General features: G+C 37.8%; 1 protein-coding gene across 1 annotated transcript; it reads left to right on the top strand.

Moving 5' to 3' along the window:
• The first annotated feature begins 1,926 nt into the window (after positions 1-1,926).
• On the top strand, positions 1,927-23,882 carry ndufs2 (NADH:ubiquinone oxidoreductase core subunit S2). Its single transcript, XM_052091744.1, has 14 exons — positions 1,927-2,067; positions 5,361-5,464; positions 5,555-5,745; positions 14,283-14,403; positions 14,696-14,808; positions 14,930-15,004; positions 15,135-15,212; positions 16,866-16,951; positions 17,407-17,526; positions 19,093-19,222; positions 19,843-19,938; positions 21,212-21,295; positions 21,463-21,520; positions 23,717-23,882. Exons 1-14 carry the CDS (start codon positions 1,967-1,969, stop codon positions 23,752-23,754), a joined length of 1,395 nt encoding a protein of 464 aa, XP_051947704.1. The 5' UTR covers positions 1,927-1,966; the 3' UTR covers positions 23,755-23,882.
• Positions 23,883-24,474: the final 592 nt, after the last annotated feature.

The raw sequence follows: 24,474 nt of genomic DNA, 5'->3' as shown, positions 1-24,474 counted from the left end.
TAAGGGGGAAGTCGGGTCTACCTGCTTCTATTAACCAATCAAATTAAGTTTTCGTTGAACAGTTTACTCTGACCTGATTGGAACCTGATTGGTTCCTCTTGGTATCTCTCCTCTCTTAAATTAAGTCCATGAAAACATTTTGTTCTACAACATAAATTACACAGAGTCATACCTCAAAAGTGAATTTCGAAGCTGTATGTTTTTCAAACGCACATCGGATTCAAAATTCACTTTGAGTTATGACTGTGTGTAAATGTTGTAGAAGTAATGTCTAACACAGGCCTTATTTTACTCATAAATTCAAAACCCACATTATAAAACCCCATAGTAAAATCCAGAGGGAACCCATGGCGAATTAGACTTCCAGGTTTGCCTACAAATTGACATCATGGCTGAACAGCTCTATAGAGCGCAACAGTATTTTCCCCATTAATTTCTTCCATAGACTTTTAATAAAATCCTTCATTAAAGAGCCACGAACCAAACCAACCAGCTCCGAGGTGAATCACAACATCACTAACTTTGTTTTGAGGCTAAATATATAAAAAAATTGGACATAAAGACAAAGGTACAAGGCTGTATTACCATCTTTCTTGAAGGCACAAACTACAATCCCATAAAGCATTGCAAATGATGTAATTGAATATATAACTATGGAAAAATATAAAACTATTGATTTTAGGTTGTTGTTTATAAGTATAGAAACAATATACTTCACTTTTATTGCAAAATATCTCAATATGTACAACTATAGAAGAAGTTTAAGGGTGAAGGGAGATCGACTCGATTACATCATGGGAGCGCCGGTCCTTACGAAGCACACCTCATGGGTTTTATTGGATGCGGTTCTCTGATTGGTGGATATTTCTCTGATGTACCATGGGTAAAGTAGTTGTTTACCATGAATTCCGCTATCAAACACGATTTGATAATAATGAAGTTAACGCAGACGGATGGCTTCAACGGAAGCATATACCATCAATGATCAACTTTGTAGATCTTTAAAGGTTTATAAGTTATCATTGAAAATCAATTTGTCTATGTGATAAATTAATGGGATTTTTACTTCCAGAACCAGGCTGTTGCTTTCTATTTCACAGGCGGACAAAGGTTTTCAAAGGTTTTCTAGCAAGTCAGTCCACTTTCGACCATTGTTGGAATGCTCTATTTCCAGTCATGCCAGTGTGCAGCTCCTAGCTACTTGAATGGAGAAATATCAAAATCTCTAAAACGTTTGGTCAAGATTGTGATCAAATTACATATTTCAAATCAGCAATAAAATATGATAATACTGGAATTATAAATTGTAATTCTTAACCTCATACTATGCTAAGCAACGCAATATTCCCTTCTTATTTAATGTGATAAGAGTTGATTGACAGGCGATATCTGTTTCTAAAAGGTGATTGGCTCTTTTACCTGGAAGGCAGGACTTCATTCCTACATCTGTTGACCATTGGGTGTTCAGAGCTTCTTGGTTGAGCGTTCGAATTTCTTCCATTAATTTTAATAGAAGTGGCCCTTCTCTGCTAAATAGTTTCAGTTGGATTACAACACCTGCATAACTGCTGTACCAATTTCCCCCATTTATTTTAATACAAGTGCTTCATCTTGGTCTAAATAATCTCTTGTCTAGCCCACTCCCATCAGAGTCAGGGCTATGATATCTACAAAGGGACGCATTAAACAATGAACCCTCCCAAAAATACATTATATTCACATTAAACGTTAACCACAATACACACAATATCTGCAACTGAATATCATTACAGGAATGGCTGCCTCAATCAATGTAACAATAACCAAACACAAGAGTCTGTCGACATCTTGTGGCTATTTGTACGTTGACATAATGTGCACTGAACCTACAATTGAACCTCCCTACAGCCAGATGGCGCCAGATCCCTTTTAAATACATCCACAGTGCAGACAGAAGCGCAGAAGGATCTAGTGGACAGCGGGAAAGATGGCGGCGACAATGCTGAGGTCGCTCTCCAGGCTCGGACGTCCTTCAGCAATATTAAACAGTAACATCAGCACTCCAGCCTGTGCTCTGCTTCAGAAGAGGTGAAACCTTTATAGTCATCAATATAGTCTAATTTGTGCATATTTTGAGTTCGATATTGGTTGTTTTTGGCGCTGTTGTAAGGATTAGATAACCTGTGTTGCGGCGACTTTGACGTGTGTTTTATAATATTACTAAACACTCATTTACCAAAAGGTTTTTTTTGTAAGTGTTTTTTAGCTCCGTGGATTGGTCAGTGGAAGAAAATGTTCTTGACCCCGTTACAGATGATATATGATAAGTAAATAAACCGAGACATGTTAATTATCTATGTATTAATCTGTTAATATCACAGAGAATTCCTGATTTAATGTCAGATCGTATTTCTTGAACAGCTCCGTCGCTTAACACGGTATGAAACAATCCTCCAAATCAAACGACCCAACATCTGTAACTTTAAATCAGAGGTGCCCAATCTAGGGCCCGCGGGCCAAAGTTGGACGGTGATGACCTTTTATTTGGCCCGCATTGCCATAGATGACAAGAGGGGAAAGGGGAATATATATATATATATATATATATATATATATATATATATATATATATATATATATATATATATTTGGCATTGATGCCGTTCTTTGTTTTTAATTAATCTTTGTTTTAACATTTTTGTTGTATTTTTGCATTAGAAAAACTATAGATTATTTGAAAGGTATGAGTTATTTAATAAAAAAAAATAAAAAATTATATGCATGCATCAATGACCTTTAAAAACATGCTGTCTGAAAGTTTGCTCCATTGACCATCCCAAGTGCCACCCCAAAATCTTCACTATGATTAGCCTGCTCCAAAGTTGGTTTAAAACGGAATGGGAATTGAAGCAGTGTCAAGAAAGTGGACTTGGCGGAACAGTGCGTACAGTCATCTGAAGTGAAATATGGCTTGAACGCACACTATGCAATGTGCAGCATTTCGTATTCAAGTGAACGCGACTACTGAAGCACACCTGTGAAGCAGGCTTGATAAAGTCAGATGAGGGAGCATTTAAACATAAACAACAGTTCCATTCACTCCAAACACTGCACAACATTATGACAAGCACTATAATGAACAGACCAGTACTCTCAAATCCCTTTCTGCCCTGCCAACTGGACAAAAACAGTAATGCAGTAAACTAATTCTTCATATTTCATCTTCTTATTCTGACTAAACCCCGTTTTAGGGTGTGTATAACATCGGTGTGCATCATACTGTAATACTGTGAAACATGAGGATATATTGTTTTCTTGCAACTATCTGCCACAAAACAGATTGCTGCAGTATTTCTTTTTTTAATTTATTTTATCCCCTTTTTCTCCCAATTTGGAATGCCCAAATTCCCACTACTTAGTAGGTCCTTGTGGTGGCACAGTTACTCACCTTAAACCGGTTGGTGGAGGATAAGTCTCAGTTACTTCCACTTCTGAGACAGTCAGTTAATGCACAACTTACCACGCGCCCCATTGAGAGCGAGAACCACTAATCACGACCACAAGGATGTTACCCCATTTGAATCTACCCTACCCTCCCTAGGCCAGTTTGGTTGCTTGGATTCAAACTCCGGGTTGATAGTATTACATTTTGCCATTGTATCTTCATCTCTCGAAAACTGCACAGAACTATCGTGTGTTCAATGTGAGGAGATGCGCTGTTCTTAAAGAGACAGTAAACATGTTATAAGAGATGCTTCCATTTAGTCGTTTAGCAGACATTTTATACAAAGTGACTCACAAATGAGTGAGACACAACATACATACAAATTATATTGAAATCAATTGTGCTTTGTGCAAGTATAGGACACTTGAAGATTTTAATTTTAGAGTTCTGTGTGTTTTGTAGTAATAATATTTAATTTTAAAATAATATGGTTTGATTTACATTTGCAACGTTTACATTTGACCAATTGCCCTCAATCAAGTTTGAATTTTGGCCCTTCATAGGAAAAAGTTTTTGCACATCTGCTCTAAATAGTGGCCCCAAAAAGTATTGGGACATAAGCCACACTTGTGTGGATGCCATTGCATTAGAAACAAAACATCAAACCAAGCATAATTTAATATAAAGAAAGATGGTCACTTTGCAAGTAAATAATTTCACAAAGATATTTATTATTAATTTTAAATTGTAAAACTTCGTAGATAATGTTCAACATTTAGGCTAACAGTATCTTTTCCAAAAGACTGTGGTTATCAAACATGTCCGTGAAGACCTACACTTGTGGTTACCCTGCTAGGACACCTGTGTGAACCTTAGGGGTATTCACTTTATAATTGCACTAAAATTAACCTTGGGGCCAGTTTGTTAAAGGGGTCATATAATGCCATTTTTGTACAAGTTAATATGAATCTTTAGGGTCTAAATGAAAACTTTGTAATATACTTTTATTAAAAATTCTCATTAGTATTTTAAGAAAACACTAATTTTACCTGCTCAAAACAGCTCTGTTTTCAGCACGCCGTTTCAGTGCATATGACTTTAAATGATAATGAGCTTTGGTCACCCCGCCCCTTCTTAGCAAAACCAGCTTTATACTGACCCTCGTTTATAAAGCAGTCTGGTGAAAAATGATTCGCGCAAACATGAATGCATTGACGTTGCTCGTGGGGAATATTCCCATCGTAAACAAAACTCAGCCACTGCGTCTTCAGCGGTTCAGATTTAGGAACATCAAAATGACTGCTGTGTTCGTTATTACACCGAAGAACAGGACACCACAATCGCTTAGGCGCCATTCTGCTCCAGTGTATCAACAATGATGACGGACTATGATTGACAGCTCGCTCACGAGCGAGGGCGGGTCTGTGTTGAAACACTGCTGTCAATCAACAATCCTGGGAGGGGCGTCCGACCGTGAACGGCTCGATTTGAGGCAGGGGAAAATATATAAGGAGATTAAAACAAAAACACTGGATGGATTTTTATCATAATAGGATGGTTGTGTACAGGCACAGCCAACACACATTTCAGTACAATCAACTTGAAAAAGTGCATGTACCATTATATGACCCCTTTAAAAGTAACTGCAAACATGGCAAAAAAAATCTAAGTCAGTTCTGAGAAAGGTTCAAAATTATTTGTTTCCAGGTGTCGTATTTTGTTATCTAATTCAGTCACATTTATGTATTTGTAAGTGCAAAAGTGTCAATACTTTCTTTAGGCTTGTAACTTTTTCAAACGTGAACATCTTTTCTTAAAGACATCAGAAAGTAATATAACAAGAAAAAGCCTGAGTGCACATCTATGTGCATTCGTTGTTACATGCCATTTTAATGCAAATCAGTGACAACACATTATTTTCGTTCCTGATTTTCAGGCTCAAGCAATGGCAGCCAGATGTGGAGTGGGCGGAGCAGTATGCTGGAGCTGTCATGTATCCCAGTGTCATCACTGAGAAATGGGTACCTCCACCTTGGAATGGTTTGTATTGCTTTGACAAAGTAACTACCATACCATATGTATGGAAACAATCAGCAAGTTAGACCAACAACATCTTTGTCTTTTTTTTAGACAAGGACCCACCAGCAGAGAAGGAGGTGTCCAACCTTACCATCAACTTTGGTCCTCAGCACCCGGCAGCTCATGGAGTGCTGCGTTTGGTTTTGGAGCTGAGTGGAGAGTCGGTGAAGAAATGTGACCCTCACATTGGCCTGCTGCACCGTGGCACTGAGAAACTCATTGAGTACAAGACTTATTTGCAGGTACTTGCATGCAGAATACACATCCTGATGGACAACTGCCATCCACTGCTCACTGAATTACATATCCTTAACAGGCCTCTAAATTGCGAGGAAATCACTTGTATATGCAACAAAAAAAATTCTGACTAGAAAATATTCCGATTTCCAGTGATTGAGTTGTGTAGTGGGGAAGACGACAGTGCACAGAGTTCATTTCACTGCATGCTGTATATCATTAGCAAGCACTTAAGGAAATGTGAATTTTTAAGGTTAAAAAGTAGTAAAACTCAAGAGCTTGGAAATTTTAATTTGAAAACTTGTACAATAAATATTTGTACTTGTAATTTGAAATGTACACTCACAGCCCCAATTTGCAAACGTAAAAAAAATCTGAAGTTGAATTTTGCAATCTGCACTCGCAGACAGTAATAAAAAAAACCTATGTTCTGAATTCAAAGTTGCAGACAAATAGTCACAAATGTGTGAAACGATGTTCTCACAGAAATAATGACACAAACGCATGTATTATTTTTGTACTTTAATTCAGTTTAGCAGTACAACCACCTGTCAATTTTTTCTGTCAAAGTGCACCCTCCCGTGACGCATGTGCGCCCCTCTACCCATCTATTGAGCACTAGCGCTACACGTTTATATTATAATGGGATACTTTTCATATGTGGACAAAATGAGTGAAAAAAGAACAAAATTATCAGGTGCAGGAAGCAGCACAAAGAGGAGCAGAAAAAGAGCAATATTAAGGTAAGAATCACAACTTAACGACTGTCCATATCAGTCATTGATGTTTTTTTACAACTTTGAAATGGCTTGTTTAGAACCTCTTAACTGGCAGGAACTCTGTGGGCTGTTTTTTGCAAGTTAAGTGCAGTTTATTTTCTTTAAAATAAACTTAAACTTCTATAATGTTGTTTTAATTTCAGTTATATTGCTGCTTGCTTTCACTTCACCAAAAAAAACTCCTAAAGGTCTTCTTTTAGAAGAGACCATGATTAGGACTGTGGTCTAAAGCATTCATGCTATGCAGCCTCAAATGAAACTTAAAGCACCCTCAATTGCAGACCAGGGCAAACTACTGCCCGTGGGCCGATTTATCATGAATGTTTTTTTATTATGTCTTTCATTTATCTGGCTTTGGAGGCTCATTGCGAATCCACAAGCTTTTAACATGCTCAGGGTAGCCAGATAATAGATGCAACACCCCAATCAGAGATTTATATTTATGTATGCAAGTGTACGCTTTCTCCTTTTCAAAAATAAATAAAAACTGTAGTGCTCAATAGTGCAATATTTTGCTCAAAGAAAAGTGATGCAGTCACTCTGTCCATTCGCAAGGCTGTGTGTGCTGTTTAGTGCCAAGTCTGTGAGCAAACCTTTTCAGTGATGAACTTAAGTAAAATCCCAATAGATATTCGCATCGTTCACACATCGGAACATGTTTGTTCTTTGTTCCTTATGCTACGTTCACACCGGACGCGAATAGCGCGTCAAATTCGCGCCTACCGCGTCTAGTTATACGCTTGACCACTTTGAATCCATTCGCGCGTCAAGAGCGAAATTGACGCGCGTAAAAAACAAAAGTTTGAAGCGAAATTTACGCGCGTGACGCGCGTCGGAGGCGAAATCCGATGACGGCCATCTTTTTACAAGATGGCTGATGTTGATCGAGCATTCGTGGAGAGAGTCACCGCTCTGTATTTGCTCTGGAGAGCAGAACAGCGGCGTGTGGGTCGTCGTCGCCGTACTTGGGTCCACCAGCGAGGGGCGCGGGACATGCTGGAGAGGAGCCACTGCCAGGTCTGGGTCGGGTTGCGGCCAACAACTCCTCCAGAGAGGCACTCCGGGTGAGGGATGTCTTCATGGCACACTTCTCGGCGGAGGGAGCAGTACCATGGCAGCCGACGGAGTAGCGTTTGAAGTCCTCCTCATGACTTCCCCACAACGGCTCTTTTAAGAGCCACCCACAAACCTATAAAGAGCTAAACTATCTAAAAATAGTCCATTATTATTATATTTTGTATTTTTTTTTCCCAGGTTGTCAGCCCCAGTTCCAGGATGTCAGGTCCACAACATGCACATTTATTAAGTTGAGACTTTTTAAAAATGTCAGGTTTTCCATGGTAGTATATCAGGTTAAATTATTTATTTATTTTTGTTTTGATGATAAATGGAGCCAGCCTCCAAAAGTAATTAACCTGTCCTGTGCTTTTTTCCTTATTCAACACTGTCCAGACACTAATGTTGGTTGTCTTTACATTACAATAATAATGAAAGTTTACGTCACTTTACCTCCTGAGTGACAGCAGGCAGCTAGGCTCCTGATTGGTTAACGCGGCGCGAATTGACGCCAAAGTTCAGATTTTTCAACTCGGGCGGCAGACGCGAATTCGCGTCAAACGCGTGAATGCACAAAATGCACCATTCGCGTGTAATGCGCCAGACGCTCAATTCCCGCGAACTTCACGCGCAAATGAGGCGTATTCGCGTCTACCGCGGCGCAGGAATTTTTTACGCGCGTAACGCGTCTTTGCATTGACTTAACATTGAAATCACTCGCGCCTGACGCGCTATTCGCGTCCGGTGTGAACGCAGCATACACCTGTATGAGAATGGTTCTCTGGCAGTAATCATTTATCAGTCATGCCGCCTGTTTTATTCAGTTGTGTACTGAATGAGGTGCCAAACATACCACTGATGAGACCCACATCATGACCCATGAGCGTGTAAACGGGTTGATGTTTTGAGAATAAAACCACTTCATCTACTTTGCAGCAAACATTAAAACAATCTTTTAGTCTATAATTAATGTTTATTTAATTTTTCTATTAAACCAGACTCTTGATGTAGAGTGTTAAATTGAATACCAAATTACCACTGCTTTGAAGTATGGTAAAATAAACAATTCATAATTATATTCAGCCTTTATTCAGTTTTACTAACACATGATAGAAAATTTGCAGCAAAACTTCAAGCAATCGCAGAATGGTCCCATCAGTCTGTATACACTTAAGAAAATTGTACATCATTCATTGAGTGCATGAGTGCTCTACTACATATGTTCTTAAAATATACAACTTTATCTTCTCTCTTCCATGTTCTACTTAATGGCAAATGTGGCCATTAGTACCATCTGAAAAGATTTTACAGTTTTTATCTTGTATAAACTTAGTGTCTTATCAAATATTACAAATATGTAGTGACGAACCCTTGTTTGCCATGTGAATAGCCTAGTTGCTGACATGAATACGTAAGACTAAATACTGCAGATTTCCTTGAATCCCAGCAAACACACAAAAATGCCTTTATTTTGTGAACACACAGACATAAGACAACCTAAACTCATAAATATCTAAGATTAGCAACTTTGCAGCATTTAGCTTCACGATATGGCAGGTCTGTGTGACTGGGACTCTCTCTCTGTCTCTCCGGCATTCTCTGCAGCCTTTTCAAGCCCATTTCCATCGTCACTATAAGGAGACACAGGTGTTACACATCATTAATCATGTTGGCCCTTACTACTTCCTCTTTCCCCAGTGACAGACATATGACCACGTCCCACTCCACATACCCCCACCACCTGACTCATGCCCAGCCCCAGAAGGGCTGAAGTGCCAGGTACCAACGAGTGATCTGCGCATTGGTATCCTTCATGCGTTGGAGCCACTGAAGCGGGGCGTGATCTGAGTGGAGGATGAAGGCCCGCCCCACTAGGTAATAGCGGCGTGTTAGGACCACCCACTTGATGGCCAGACACTCTTTTTCGATCGTGCTGTATTAGTCTCCACCTCCTGTGAGAGTATGGCCCCAATCCCCCCTCTGATGCGTCTCTCTGTAAAATGAAGGGGAGAGAGATCTTGGGAGCATGTAGGAGCAGCCCACCACAGAGTGCAGATTTCACTCTTGTGAAAGCCTGTTGGCACACCTCTGTCCACTGGACTGGATCTGACACCCCATTTTTAATGAGATCAGTCAAGGGGCTGGCATCAGTGAAATTATGCACAAAACTTCTGTTATAGCCAGCAACCCCATAAACTATCTTGCCTCCTTTTTGGACTTGGGACGTGGGCATGCTGCTATCACTGCGGTTTTATCAATTTGGTGTTATACCTGCCCATGTCCCAAGTAGAAGCCCAGATATCGTACTTCCACCCGCTCAATTGCACAATTTTTCGGGTTTGCTGTGAGTCCCGCTCGCCTCAGTGACTGCAGCACAGCTCTTAGATGCTGTATAAGCCTCTGCCAATCATTACTGTATATGATAATGTCATCAAGGTAGGCAGCGGCGTGTGGCCTGAGAATCTTATCCATTAGGCACTAGAACGTGGCGGGAACCCCGAACGGAAGAGTGAGGAATTAGTGTAATCCGAATGGTGTGGAAAAAGCTGTTTTTTTTTCTCAGGATAATGGAGCTAAGGGGATCAGCCAATATCCCTTAAATCCAGTGTCGAGGAAAATTTAGTCTCACCAACGATCGAGCATTGGGTACGCGTCAAATTTAGACACTGCGTTGACTTTCCGGTAATCAACACCGAACCGGACTGACCTGTCACTCATAGGTACAATAATTCTTCTATTACCCCCATTTCGAGCATTGCTTCTAATTTGTCCCGAATCACCTTTTTCCTTGTTCTCTGGTAAGTGGGGTCTCTATAAGGTTCTGTATGAGGTTAGTACAACTGGAAAGAGGAGAGATCACATCCGGAAACTCTTTTTGCAAACTGGCCACCTCCATGAGCTGGGACGGTGAGAGGTGGTCTCCACAAGGGACCGGGTGAATGGATCGACTTTAATCTTCACCTCTGGCCCAAGCTCCACCCTCTACGGGACTATTGTCGCCATGGACATGGGGACCGCCTCTCTCCATAATTGAGGTCCCAGACTCACCGTGTAACCTCAAAGTTAGTAATTTCGAGCTTGATGTGGGGAGTATAACAAGTGCTTTGTCCCTCAGTGCAAATTCCCTTAGCTGGGCACCCCATTATAGAGCCAGCTTTGTGTCTCTTGAGCTTTGAGCAAGTTCTGTTGTGATAACCAACCCAGTTTGTGTGTAGCTTTGCTCGAAGATCAAGGACGTACTGAATTTTTCCTCCCGTATGAAGTCAAGCACCCCGCGGGGCCGGCGTCCATACAGGAACTCGACGGGGAAAAACCCCATTGAGGCTTGCGTGACCTCCCTGACTGCAAATGAAAGGGGTTCCTCCATTTCCCCCGATTTCTAACATCCTCTTGTACGAACTTACGAATCATGTTTTTCAGGGTGCGATTAAACCGTTCCGCCAGCCTGTCAGTTTGAGGGTGATAAATGCTGGTGCGGATCGATTTAATCCCCAACAATTTCCCCAACTGCTGTTTTTGGTATTGTTTGTATTGTTGTAGACAGGAAGCTCCTGTCACCTAGACAAATTCCTTGTATGTGTAAGCATACTTGGCAATAAAGCTGATTCTGATTCTGAATTCATAAAGTTTGTAGTGTACGTGACACAAACCTTGTGCCTTGGTCGGTGAGGATTTCTTCCAGAACATGGGATTCTCATGCTACTCTCTGCGATCCATGCGCAACTTACCATGCGCCACATTGAGAGGTTACCCCTTGTGACTAGGGTTGCAGCGGTATGCCACGGTTTGAAAATTGACTTATCATGCCATGTACATTTGCTTATCTACGGTATTGAGAAAAAAATGCAGCCGGACGGAGAATCTCATATGCGCGTGCGCATCTCCTTTATTCCTTGTCTGCCTGTAAGACTCGTCAACTTGCGACGCACGCATGCGTGAAAACGTCTGAGAGAGGTGAGGGGCTCTGACATGAGAGCGTGTGAATTAAAGCAGTGTTTCTCAACTGGTCTATTCGAAATGGGTCAAGGATAGCAGGGAAAGAGCAATGCCATTGTTGTCCCATTGAAGATATTTTGGCGGCCGCCCAAGTGATGGCCTATTTAGGACTGCCGACATAGATTTAATGATAATCTCGCAAACAGCTAAAGCACTCGGCCCACTCATTTGTTGTAAAAGCGTTTTTATTTTTCATTGGATATTTCAGTTAACTTGCATTGGGACCTAACGTGTCTCCACAAGCGTTTAACATGCTCAGGGTTGCCAGATAAGAGACGAAACACTCCCAGTTTGAGATTTATACTTGCGCAAATTGGAAATATTCCGCCTAATGTAATATTTATTTTGTGCAATCTGGCAACCATGCATGTGAGTGCGCTATTTATATCTGGCTTTCTCCTTTGAACAAACTTGGCGATCTGTAGTGCAATAATCTACTCAAGGAAAACTGTTATATGGCTACTCTGTGTCCATTCTTGAGGCTGCTTGTGATATTTGGTGCTACTTATTTTGCAGGTAAACCTCAGTGATTACGTTAAATATAAAAGTAGTTCTCGGCATCATTGACACATGGAGGGGTAATCATTGACATGCGAGCAAAAACAAGCCAGAGAAGAATATGTAAATTAATTTTGTATTTGTGCAATTTAGAAGTCAAGTCAAGTGGTTTTTATTGTCGTTTCAACCATATACAGTTAGTACAGTACACAGCAAAACGAGACAACGTTCCTCCAGGACCATGGTGCTACATAAAAACAACAAAGGACCAACACAGGACCACATGAGACTACACAACGAAATAAAATACCTATATAAAATACCTATATAAAGTACATGTGCAAAGTACGGGACAGTACAACAAATTACTGACAATGAACAGGACAATAGACACAGTGCAGCGCCAACCAGTACTCAGTAGTGCAAAAAGATGACAGTTTCTAAAAACGTAAATATAACATACTATGAGATAGTGTTCTATGCACATAGCAGTTTTTGAGGTAGCAGACAGTTATAAAGTGACAGTAATTAAAGTGCAACTCAGGACACGTGTGTGTGTGTGTGTGTCAACTCAGGACACGTGTGTGTGTCAAATGTTGAAGTCCCTTCGCACCTGTATCATCTAACTCTTGCAGTAATCATTTATAATATTCATGCAGTTGTGTTATTCAGTTGTGTGCTCAGTCAATCCATTGAGGAGACCCGCATCATTACTCTTTTAGCATGTAAATGGGTAAAGTTTCAGAAAAACAAATAAGTAAACTCGCACTCTGCGACAAACATAAAGTTCTATAATTTTTAATTTTTTTTTTTATTATTATTAAAACTGAATAATAAATGAACAGGGAAGTAGAGATGGCTAAATAAATTTTGAATCTCTGCCTTTAGTCTGTCATTTAATGCCTGACAGAAAAGTATCTATCTTTGTAGAGCAATATAATACTTTAGGCAATTGCAGAATAATCTCACAGATACACAACTATTTCTGGGCATAAAGATACAAAAACCAAATCAATGCATAACATTGTATCTCAAAAGCAATACAATGTGGCCCCCTATGCTCCACTTAAAGCCTGATGTGTCCCCTTTACCAAAATAGTTACCAATATTAATAATCACCTTTACAAATTTGTTTCAGGATTTTACAGGAGTAAAAAAAACTTTTGTTTTGACAATGTTTCAGTTTCATATGAAATAATCTATTAGACCTCATTTTATATCAACAGTGGCAGTTTTAGTTAAAGTTTCAAGATGTTTCAACTAGTATTTATTTTTCATAAATGCATTAATTTATTATCATTACTATTATTTAAGACTAGCACACTGACCTAACCATGGTAACGAGGAGCATTTCCTTCTGTGTAATATGTGTATAAATATGTAATATTAGGTAACAATAATAATGTAATAATAATGGGCTGATTTAAGTAAATATGCTCTTCAATTTTTAAAAGGGGGAGAGAAAACTTCCTGTAGATTTTGTTGTTGACATCAACAAAAATAATGACACTTGATGCATGTCCTTGTTCTGGAAAACCATGAACAAAACTATCCAACAAAAGGAAATGCAACCCAGGATACAATAAGTACAGGTTGTGTTTAATCTATGGCAGGTCGACACTTGATTTCCAATGTAAAATCTGTCCTGAAGCAAAACCAGTTGAGAAGCACTGAGTTAAAGGTACAGACAGGAGCAGTCAGCTTGAGTTATATAATATGTTATAGTTACATTATATTTTTTTTATCATGTTTATGATTCTGTTAGCTTTCTTATTTTTTCTATTTATTTATTTTCAAAAGGGAGACTTTTTTTACACATGTACCAAGAGTGGATGTCACATCATTCTTAAAAGTGTAACACTTACTTCAATAAAATAAATGGTTTCAATTATAATAGTGTTTGCTCAAAAATAAATAAATAAAATAACCCTTCTGTTTTCACTTATAATACTAATTGTGTAATACCGTGAAACCCTGATATTTTCTGAGACTGTTATCATACCGTGAAAATCTCATACCGTTGCAACCCTACTTGTAACTCTACCCTCACTAGCCACCGGGCCAACTTGGTTGCTTAGGAGACCTGGCTGGAGTCACTCAGCACACCCTGGATTCAAACTTGTGTCTCCAGGGGTGATGGTCAGTGTCAATACTCACTGAGATACCCACACCCCTAGTTATAACATGTAATGTGTTTGTTTGTTTGAGTGCAGGCACTTCCATACTTCGACAGGCTGGACTACGTGTCTATGATGTGTAATGAGCAGGCCTATTCACTCGCAATAGAAAAACTGCTGAACATTCAGGCTCCTCCCCGTGCACAGTGGATCAGAGGTGAGAAACTAAAACACTAAACCCATCTTTCACACATTTCTCTAACTATACAAGTACACTTCAATGCACTTAAGTTATAACAACTGCCCAAGTCCGTTGCTCTGTTTCTTTATATTGAAGCCCTCAAGAACCTAAAGTCCACTTTGGTAAATTTCCCTAAATTGCAAATAATAATGATGATGATGATGTTAATAATAATAATAATAACAAAAAAAAATTGCTTTATACTTTATTTTATATAATCATCTTCTGCATCAGCTGCTTCTATAATAGTGTTAAATGGCCTTTCTAGTGCTGTATGGAGAGATGACCCGTATTTTAAACCACATCATGGGCATCACAACCCATGCCCTTGATATCGGAGCCATGACCCCTTTCTTCTGGTTGTTTGAAGAGAGAGAGAAGGTAAGACCTGAATAACAGTTAAAGTGTTGGTTTTGGGTGCCTTCAATAAGTGTACCACATATAAAATTATTCATTATTTCTGTGAAACATAGATTACAATGAATAATTATTTGTATCTTAGATGTTTGAGTTCTATGAACGAGTGTCTGGAGCCAGGATGCATGCTGCATATGTCAGACCTGGTGGAGTTCATCAGGTAAGCTGTGTTCAACACAGACATATTCTAACTGCGAAGGCCCTTACTGTGAAGCTTTTCCATTCAAACTAAAATAAATTCATTACTTGTAGTGAATAAACTGGTAACCTGCTGAGAACGTTTGTTGCAGGACTTGCCTCTTGGTCTCATGGACGACATCTATGAATGGTGCAAGAATTTCTCTATTCGCATTGATGAAGTCGAGGAGGTGTGTTGTCCAAAACACAGCAGTTCTAAATGTATAAATATACCACAGATCTTGCCAACTGATATATTATGTTTTTCTTAGCCACGCAGTTTCTTAAAAAAAATTACTGATTTATATTTTCAGTTTGACACTCACTAGAGTTGTGTCCAGATGTTGATCTAATCTTCCAACAACTGACAAGTTGATTAGCTTTAACCCTCTGGGTCTGAGTGTGTTTTGGGCTTTGGAGAAATTTTTGGAGAATGCCTTGACATTTGTGCTTTTTTCAGTTGCTTAAAAACACATTAATGGCTAAAGTCTGATAACACTGTATTCAGCAAAACTGGGCTACAATAATATGTGAGCAACATGTGAGAAAATAACGTTTTATGCATATTTTTTGAAAAAAACAAAAAGTCATTGACATAAGGCCATATAACGCATACTAAAAATTTGTTCACAAGAATTTTGAGAACTGGATCTTGTAGCCTAGAGTTTTTGCTACAAAATGATGTGAAAACCATCCAGATAACGCATTCATACAATTTCGTAATTTTACTTTTGTAAGACACTGTTCACAGTGCAGAAAGACGATTAAACTTCCACTGTGCCCCCAAGCTCTGCAATATTTAACCAGGTAATATAGCTAGCTAGCTGCCACATTAAATATACTTTTACATAAGCTATGTAAAAGTATATTTCTCAGTCACTTATTGAGTCTAAATAGATGCTTGACTTACATTTCAGAAGTGCACTCAATGACAATAGTCATAAAATACTGTTCATGTGTTACTTGTTATTGTTTATTTCCATGTTGTTTCTTCGTCAAATAGCAATGTCAAATGTCAATAAAGTCAATCACTGATACATCAGCACACCTTGAGCAAGAAATGGCATGTATAATATTTATTGGTTCACACATATGTAATATTGATAATTCACCATTGTAACACAGAAAATCCATGTGATATGGTAGTCACTTGTATGATTATAGCACTAATGTATCTTGTAATAAACAAAGAAATGGATTTCCTGTGATGGAAATCTTACATGGATATGAAATCATCATAATATGATTTATGGAATCGGAAAAAAAAAAACACTTGCCTATCTAGGGACCCTATACACTTGGTTGTCAAGTAGTTACATAAGCTTTTTCATTTTTTACACTTCAGAAGAGAAATAATGAGGAATACAAAAGAGGTGTGGACATAACACCTAAAAATGGATGAGGTACAGGGGGTGGAATGAGGTCCTGGGTCACTAAAGACCCAAGGTATGCATTAAAGCAATATTTCTCAACTGGTGGGTTCGCTAATCTATTCGGACTGGGTTGTGGATGGCAGGTGGGTCGCCACTTGATGTCCAGTGTAAAAAAATCTGGGTCCTGAAGCAAAACCAGTTGAGAACCACTGCATTAAAGGGTTTATCAGGTTACTAAAAATCCCCTTTAAAAATACACTTGACTCGGAGAAGCGGACAAATGTTAATGTCAAGCAATGTCTAGGTCAAAGTTCTTGCCAGCTCAAATTGTTATGCTGATAAAATTATAAAAGAAACAAAAAGCTAATTTTCACTGGCAAAGTTTTTGAAATTATTTGATGATGTAATGTTTTATCCATTGACAGTTATGTATATTTGTTGTGTAAATTAATATAATTTACATTGCTTCAGATGCTGACCAACAATCGTATCTGGAAGAACAGAACTGTTGGCATCGGCGTTATCGGTGCAGAGGATGCTCTCAATTATGGCTTCAGGTATCTGAAGTTATTCATTGATGTTATTCTACAGTGTATCTAGTAAATGGAATATTCTAAAGCCAGAAACATTCTCTACGCAATTGTGTACACAGACATTTTTAGCTATGCAATCTCGAATTCATAAGTTAAGTTCATAAATGTATCTGATCACAATTCATAACACAATGCAAGGATGCATTGAATTCGCAATGTTGCCACAAGAGGGTACTATAGAGGACATTAGTGTGAACTGTCAATGTTTTTATTTTTATTTTCTTTCATGTTAACTACTGTCATAACAGAACAACAGTTTGAAGAGAATATTGCTGTTCAAGTAAATTTGAATAATATCTTATCCAGGTTAATGGCATAGTCTTTTGAAGGAAGCTCCATCACCCCTTTTTTATAATGCGATTAGGGCGATTATCTTCAGAGTTGTCGTTTAACTCTTTCTCTCTCTGGCCCTGTCTCAGTGGAGTGATGCTGAGGGGTTCAGGAATTAAATGGGATCTGAGGAAGTCTCAACCATATGACAAATATGATGAGGTGGAGTTTGACGTGGCTGTTGGAAGTAATGGCGACTGCTACGACAGGTAACTGCACATGTCTGCATGTTCTCTGGTGAAACGTGTAATATTAAATAGACTTTTAGACTAGTTCTTCAGGAAGCTCAAAATGACAGGAAATCTAAATGCAACCACAGTTTATAAATTGGTCCTATACTCAATTTGGCTTTCTCACTTCACATGCAGATGGTATCATGTGATGTGTGGTGTGGTGCTGTGCGGTGTGATATATGTGCTGTTTAAAATGATGCATGTGTCAAACTTGTTTAAACTATTTGACCAAAAATTCAGTGTCTGTGTTGTTTGGTTTTATATAAACTTTTTTGAATTATTCTACAATCGACTTTATAATAACCAGTTAGTTACCTAAAATGCGTAACATGGTGTCTTGATTAGATTAGATTAGAAATATTTATTGCTTTTATATAGATTAGATAGAAGTCAAAAGTGTCAAGACACATACCCTTTATTTATTATTACCATTTTCTCCATTTCAGAATAATACAAAAGTCAGAAATAATATGAAATAACATGGAAAAATGTAACTTGTTTTTTTTTTTGTGACAAAAAATCAAATAAACAAGTCAAAACTACCTTAATTATCTTTCCAAGTAGCCACATTGTGCCTAGATTACAGTTCTGCACACACAAGACATTCTTTCAACAAACTTCATGAGGTGCCACCTGGGATGGTTTTTAATAAAAGTAAAAGTATTGAAGGAGTTCCTGTGAATACAGGACACTTTTTGGCTGCTTTTTCTTCATTGTTTGGTCCAAATTATATTTGTCTGCCCAAAACTAATTTCCAGCATGTAAGCATAAACCTTTAACTTTTGCAAAGCTTTAGAGTAACATAAATTCAGTCAAGTGTGTCCCAACTTTGACTGCTAGTGTATATAAAGAGAGAAAAAAATTAAGGATGTCCTGATTTGAGTGAGTACCGATACTTCCTTTTTGGTACTCGCTGATAGAGCCCGATGCTGGTAAATTTTAATTCCATATCAACAGTTTAGTGATCAATTTCAGTCATACTTTTCCCATTTAAATTGAGCTTTTATTTTGGTGGAGCTTTTATTTTGAAGGTTTTGTGTTGCTATGATGGTAGCTTCTCAATCCTTAAAAGCCGGTGGCTATGTTACTCAAAGTGATTACTAAACCGCAAAAAGCTGCTACGAAAAGTGCATGATGCTCATGATGATGTTTTCCGTGTATGAGTCAAGGATCTCAAAAAGGTAAGAGCACTGTGTCTTTGTCAGCAGAGCAACGGCTCCACTTATTCAGAAGCACTCACATTTGAAGTGCACAGCACATGCAAACTATATATTAATCGAATTAAATCGCAACTTTTGCAGTTAAATAATCTCACTAGGACATGACGTGATTTTAATTCTTATGCTGAATGTTTACATTGACATTCATGTATCAGTTTTTGGTATCTGAGCATTTATATGTGCACAAGTAAGAGTGTGGTATCGGACCCGATTCCTATATCAGTATTGGGATATCCCTAAAAAAATATATCCACTTGCCATCAGACTACATTTTGTACTCTTTATTCATATTATTAATGACAAATATTAACTCTTGGTTCAGATATCTGTGTCGAATTGAGGAAATGAGACAGTCTCTGCGAATCATGCAACAAAGTCTCAACAAAATGCCTGCTGGAGAAATCAAGGTAGATGATGCTAAAGTTGCCCCACCCAAGAGATCTGAGATGAAGGTAAGATAACCATTTGTTTGCTGAGCTCACATTCAGATGGCAAAACAATGGTGTAGAAAATGCAGTTGTATACTTTAACTAGTCGTGTAATTATTTTGAAATGCCTATTTAAAAAAAGCTTAATTTGAAAGATTATAAAAAGGAATCAAAATGTCCTTGTTCATTCGATATAAGGATTCATTGTACTGTGATTACATGCTCCAACTTTCAGAACCCCAAAATTCCTCCCACTCCAAAAAAAAAACATTTTTTAGCTGGAAAAATACTTTTTTTGTCAGAAACCAAAGCATTATAAATCGCTCGGTCCTCTCTTAAGTTTTGGTGACACATGTACTGTTTTGTTTTTTTGAACTTCTCACAATGTAATACAGTTTTTGCAAAGAGGCTGTTACTAAACGATGGGACAGGTCAAATTATGCCAACAAACCCACTTCCTAATTGAGAGAGCAGCACACCACTGATTCTCATTGAACATGAACAAGTATTTTCTTAAAGGCACAGCAGCACAAAACAAATTTATGATGTGACCTTTTAGATAAAAGATTTGAAAATGATTCATGTCCATGTTCATTAGTGCACTAATGTCCCTCTTGTCTCTTGACATATTTGCTTTTATGCAGATGTCAATGGAATCTCTCATTCATCATTTTAAGCTGTACACTGAGGGCTATCAGGTTCCTCCAGGAGCCACATACACAGCTGTAGAGGCACCAAAGGTGAGTTTGTAATGGATGAGCATATATAGAACCACATTAATATTCACACCATCACTGTTTCCAAGAAACATGCTTGTGCATTGGCAATGTTTGGTGGTATCTTGTGCTGCAGTTATGAGATTTTGAACTGTATAAACGTATGGACTGTTGGGTTTTTGTCTTTTGTGGTATTGTAAAACGTATTTCTAATGTGTGGAGCCTTTGGCCAACTGCGCAGAAATATATAATTTTGTATTAACATTTATACATTTCGAATGTTTATAGTGACATTAATAAATAATATATTTTATTTGATATAAATCCATACACGTAATGTACATAGGCATACACGTATACAGTGTTTTGATTAAGAAAATAATTCATGATTAAATATTGTATTATACAGATTAAATATATGATTGGAGAATATATAAACTGAACATAGATGGATCCAGTTCCAAAGTTCTCTTCAAGTCTTTAGCTGTCACTCTAGGGTTCTTTTTTACCTCATTGAGCATTCTTCATTGTTGTCTTTGAGTCATCTTGGCTGGACGGCAACTTCTAGGAAGAGTAGCCACAGTACTAAATAATCTCCATTTAGAGACAGTGTGACTAACTGTTGACAGATGAATATCTAAGCTCTTCGAGATATCTTTGTAACCCTTTCCAGCTTTAAATCAACAATTCTTGATCGTAGGTCTTCTGAGATCTCTCTTTTTTTGCATGGTATTGTCCATGTCAGTAGATGCTCCTTGTGAAGCAAATGCAACATTTTTGGGTACTTTTTATTATTTAAGGTAGCTCTAACCCACACCTCCAGTCTTGTTTCATTATTGGTAGCCAGGTTTGGCAACTAATTAGCAACTAATTGTGCACTCTAATTAGTTTGTGTAATTTGCCTTGGGGTTTACATACTTTTCCAACCTACACTGTGAATGTTTGAATGATGTATTCAGTATGTATGAGAACAATACAATAATTTGTGTTATTAGTTAAAACCGATTGTGTTTGTTCATTATTGTAATTTAGATGAAGATGAAACCAGATTTTAAGACAAATTTGTACATATGCAGATAATTCCAAAGGGTTCACATACTTTTTCTTGCCACTGTATATAGCTTTGAAATCACTAGCTTTTCCTCACAAATGTTTGAATTTGCCTTCAGCACAAAATGTTTTCTGTCTGCCCAGAAGTAATGTCAGAAGCGTGCGGCTGTGAATGCATGCATGCAGTTTAGAGGGAGCACTTGTCTTGGTACTTTTTTCCTTCTAACTAAATTGTGTTCTGCTGCAGGGTGAGTTTGGTGTGTACCTGGTGTCTGATGGTTCCAGCAGACCTTACCGTTGCAAGATCAAGGCACCTGGATTTGCTCACTTGGTAAAAAATACAAATAAAAACCTGACTTTTCAGTTTATTTTCTATAAGAGTTTGCTTTTAATGCACTCAGCAAAATAAATCTCATGTAGAGGTAGAACAGCCCCATGTTTCCTCTTTTTATTATTGGTGTTATGGCACAAACTTAAGTGATCCGTTTCAACCCTCAGGCTGGCTTGGATAAAATGTCTAAAGGACACATGCTTGCTGATGTGGTGGCAATCATCGGTAAGGGTTTCATTTTTTCTCTTCGTTCTGCCTGTTTCTTAGTAACTGTTGAGATTTTCAAGCCACTGCAATGCACAACACCTACATATTTATTTGAAAACATTATAATTAAAATCAACATGTAATCCAAATGAGCTTATTTACTTTATTACACATTCTTGTTTTCACATTCTAGTGTTTTTGTGCACCATTGATTGTCTTTGTAATCTTTCATGAATATGTGAGAACTTGCTCTACAAAGACATTACTTTTTGGCTGAGCCCAAACCAAGCCGCATTTTTCTGCCTCTTCCCTCTAACCACCTGTAATATAGAGGCAACCTTTCATGCTCTGATAAATTTCAAGTCCTGACCTAAAAAAAAAAATTCTCTAGTTAAATATCCTGTTTCACTCAGAATTAAGTCACCTTAAGGAAGCAATATTGGTTAAATTGGTGAACTGCATTTTATGTTGACATTCTATAGAATGTAAGTAACATTTATAACTCATCAAACATTACATTATATAATGCTTAATAGATCATTAGTTATTATATGTTCAGATATTCAGAAGTGTTATGAAACTTCAATTCATACATTTTTATTTTCATGTTTGAATGCACATCTATGAAGCATAATGTATAATGTAATTAAATGTTGACCAAAACATCACAAATGTTGGTCAGTGAACGGCAAGGAAAGATTATTTATTAAGTGCATTTCATTCACAATGATAATTTGTAAGTACTTTACAAAGACATGAGAAAGAGAAGGAAAAAGACAAATAAAAACCACATTTAAAAATTAGCAAAGAAATGGAAATGAAAGGAAATTAATGCTTAAAATAAAAATGGATTACAACAAATAAAAAGGAAAGTAAGGTGTAAATAAAAGTACATAGATCTTTTTTTTGTTTATGTATATAAAACTCACATGCAGATGGACAATCCTTATTTCATAGCAAATACACACCGTCTTATATAAGACGGTGTGTATTTGCTATGAAATAAAGATTGTCCACATGCAGCTAAAAACAGTTCTGCCATTATGAAAGTATGTGGGTGCTTTCAACTGAGGAAGTACAAGCAGCGTTTCCCCTATTTGCAGTGGCGCTGAATTATGAGTGCCACTGTTGGGACTTCACATGGTTCATTTAATGTATATATATATATAATTAATAGCAGCTCTTACATTCATACAGACATGATCATCACAGAAGTTTTATAATATTTTGACCAAATCAGAGAAGAAAACGACAAACTAATGTGTAACTTCTAAATGAGAGATGTTTCCGTTATTGTACCGGTAGGTGTGTGTGCACTCCAGTCACACATCAGACTTGCTGACATACAGAGATAAATCGTGGATATGTAAATGTACACTAAAGTCAAATTTGGCAATATTTGTGCTGACCTGTTTACCCCTTTCCTGGGTCTTTGCATGGATCAAAAGCACTTTTCTTTTAATGTTTTTCTTGATCGTTTAACAGGTGTGTTTCCATTCACTGCCAATGTTTTCTCCCTCTGCGGGGAAAAAAAGTGACATCAGTATAATTGTCTGTTGTGAAGCTCATGTCTCAGGAATGAAACTAGTTTAAAACAAACAGCTTCCACGTTCTAAATGGCACTGACAAAGAAAACTGGAGAAAACGTAAACTAGATCCACAGATCACAACACTTACAAAAATGTACCATGGATTTACTGTAGAAACACTAACAGGACTGTTTTATCTATGGTAGTTGTGGCAGAAAAAAAAGTTTCTAAATGTATTTAGACTGCTGTTTGTTAATTACAAAAATGCCATAAATCTTTAAATAGAAACCATCGTAACTTACCATGGTAGTGAGTAGTGATGCATGGGTGCTTCCAAATCAGGTGCTGGTGCCACATTTTCAACAAGCTCTTTGAGGGCACAAATAAACCCTGATGTGGCCCAGGCTGAAATTGAGTTTGACCCGTTTTAAGCTATTCTTCGACCAAAACGCGTTAATACGGGTCTGACATTGCTGGCTTGTGGATGTGTGCACAACAGCACCGCTGCTGAAAATAAATCCTTGGGGAAACACTGTTATAAGTAATATTACAGTACACCAGCATGTTAACATTATTTTAATGATAGAAATGTACTGTTAAGCAACATCTTTACTATTAAGCTACATCCTTAGTCCTTTATACCCATTATGATTCTGTTCTCAAACATTGTTGTCTCTTCCCATAGGCACCCAGGACATTGTGTTTGGTGAGGTGGACCGTTGAAGAACAGCAACGGCTGCTCTGATTCTGTCTTTGCGATCCTTGGTATTTATGTTATGACAGAAAAAGTTTTCTGATATCTCCATGTGTAAATGCTGACTAAACCTAATAAATATTTTAAACCTGTGAAATCCGCTCTTTATTATTACATTGTATTTATATATTTTTTCCCTTTTACATTTAGCAGAAGCTTGTACCCAAAGTGACTTGGTAATAAGGAATATAACAAAAATGGAAGTATTGCAATACAAATTTCAAATAGGCCGGAAAAGTACAAACCACAAAGAGCTGTCCCTAAAAAGTACTTGAGCCACTCTTCCAATGTTTGAATTTCTTTGCATAGATAACAAAATATAAACAAAGTTGCATCTGCAATCAATTGATTTTATCCTTTATCCATTTTGCAATTTATTTTAACCAGCTGGTCCCAAGGTGTAGCCACCGGTGTAGTTCAGGATCTTAACTATGGAAATTTAAAATTTAAGTGAAATTAAATGTTGGCTTTATCTATTTAAATATAAGTTAAACATAATTTGGTTAGATTTTTGTTTGTAATGCATTGACCTTTGGTCATGCTTTATGGCTTAAATGTGGACTTTTATGGGGTTAATATGTGTAACAGCAACAACATTAGAGTAGAGTCTGAAAAGGAAGTAGCCTTTTTCGTTTGTGACTTGAACCACGTGATTGCACTAAACACTGTCAGCCACTTGGCAAACCTCA

Source organism: Xyrauchen texanus, chromosome 2 (assembly GCF_025860055.1).
Source record: "Xyrauchen texanus isolate HMW12.3.18 chromosome 2, RBS_HiC_50CHRs, whole genome shotgun sequence".
In the NCBI taxonomy this organism is placed as follows: Eukaryota; Metazoa; Chordata; class Actinopteri; order Cypriniformes; family Catostomidae; genus Xyrauchen; species Xyrauchen texanus.
Note: the sequence above shows the minus strand (reverse complement) of the source record. Positions and strands in the feature narration are given on the sequence as shown.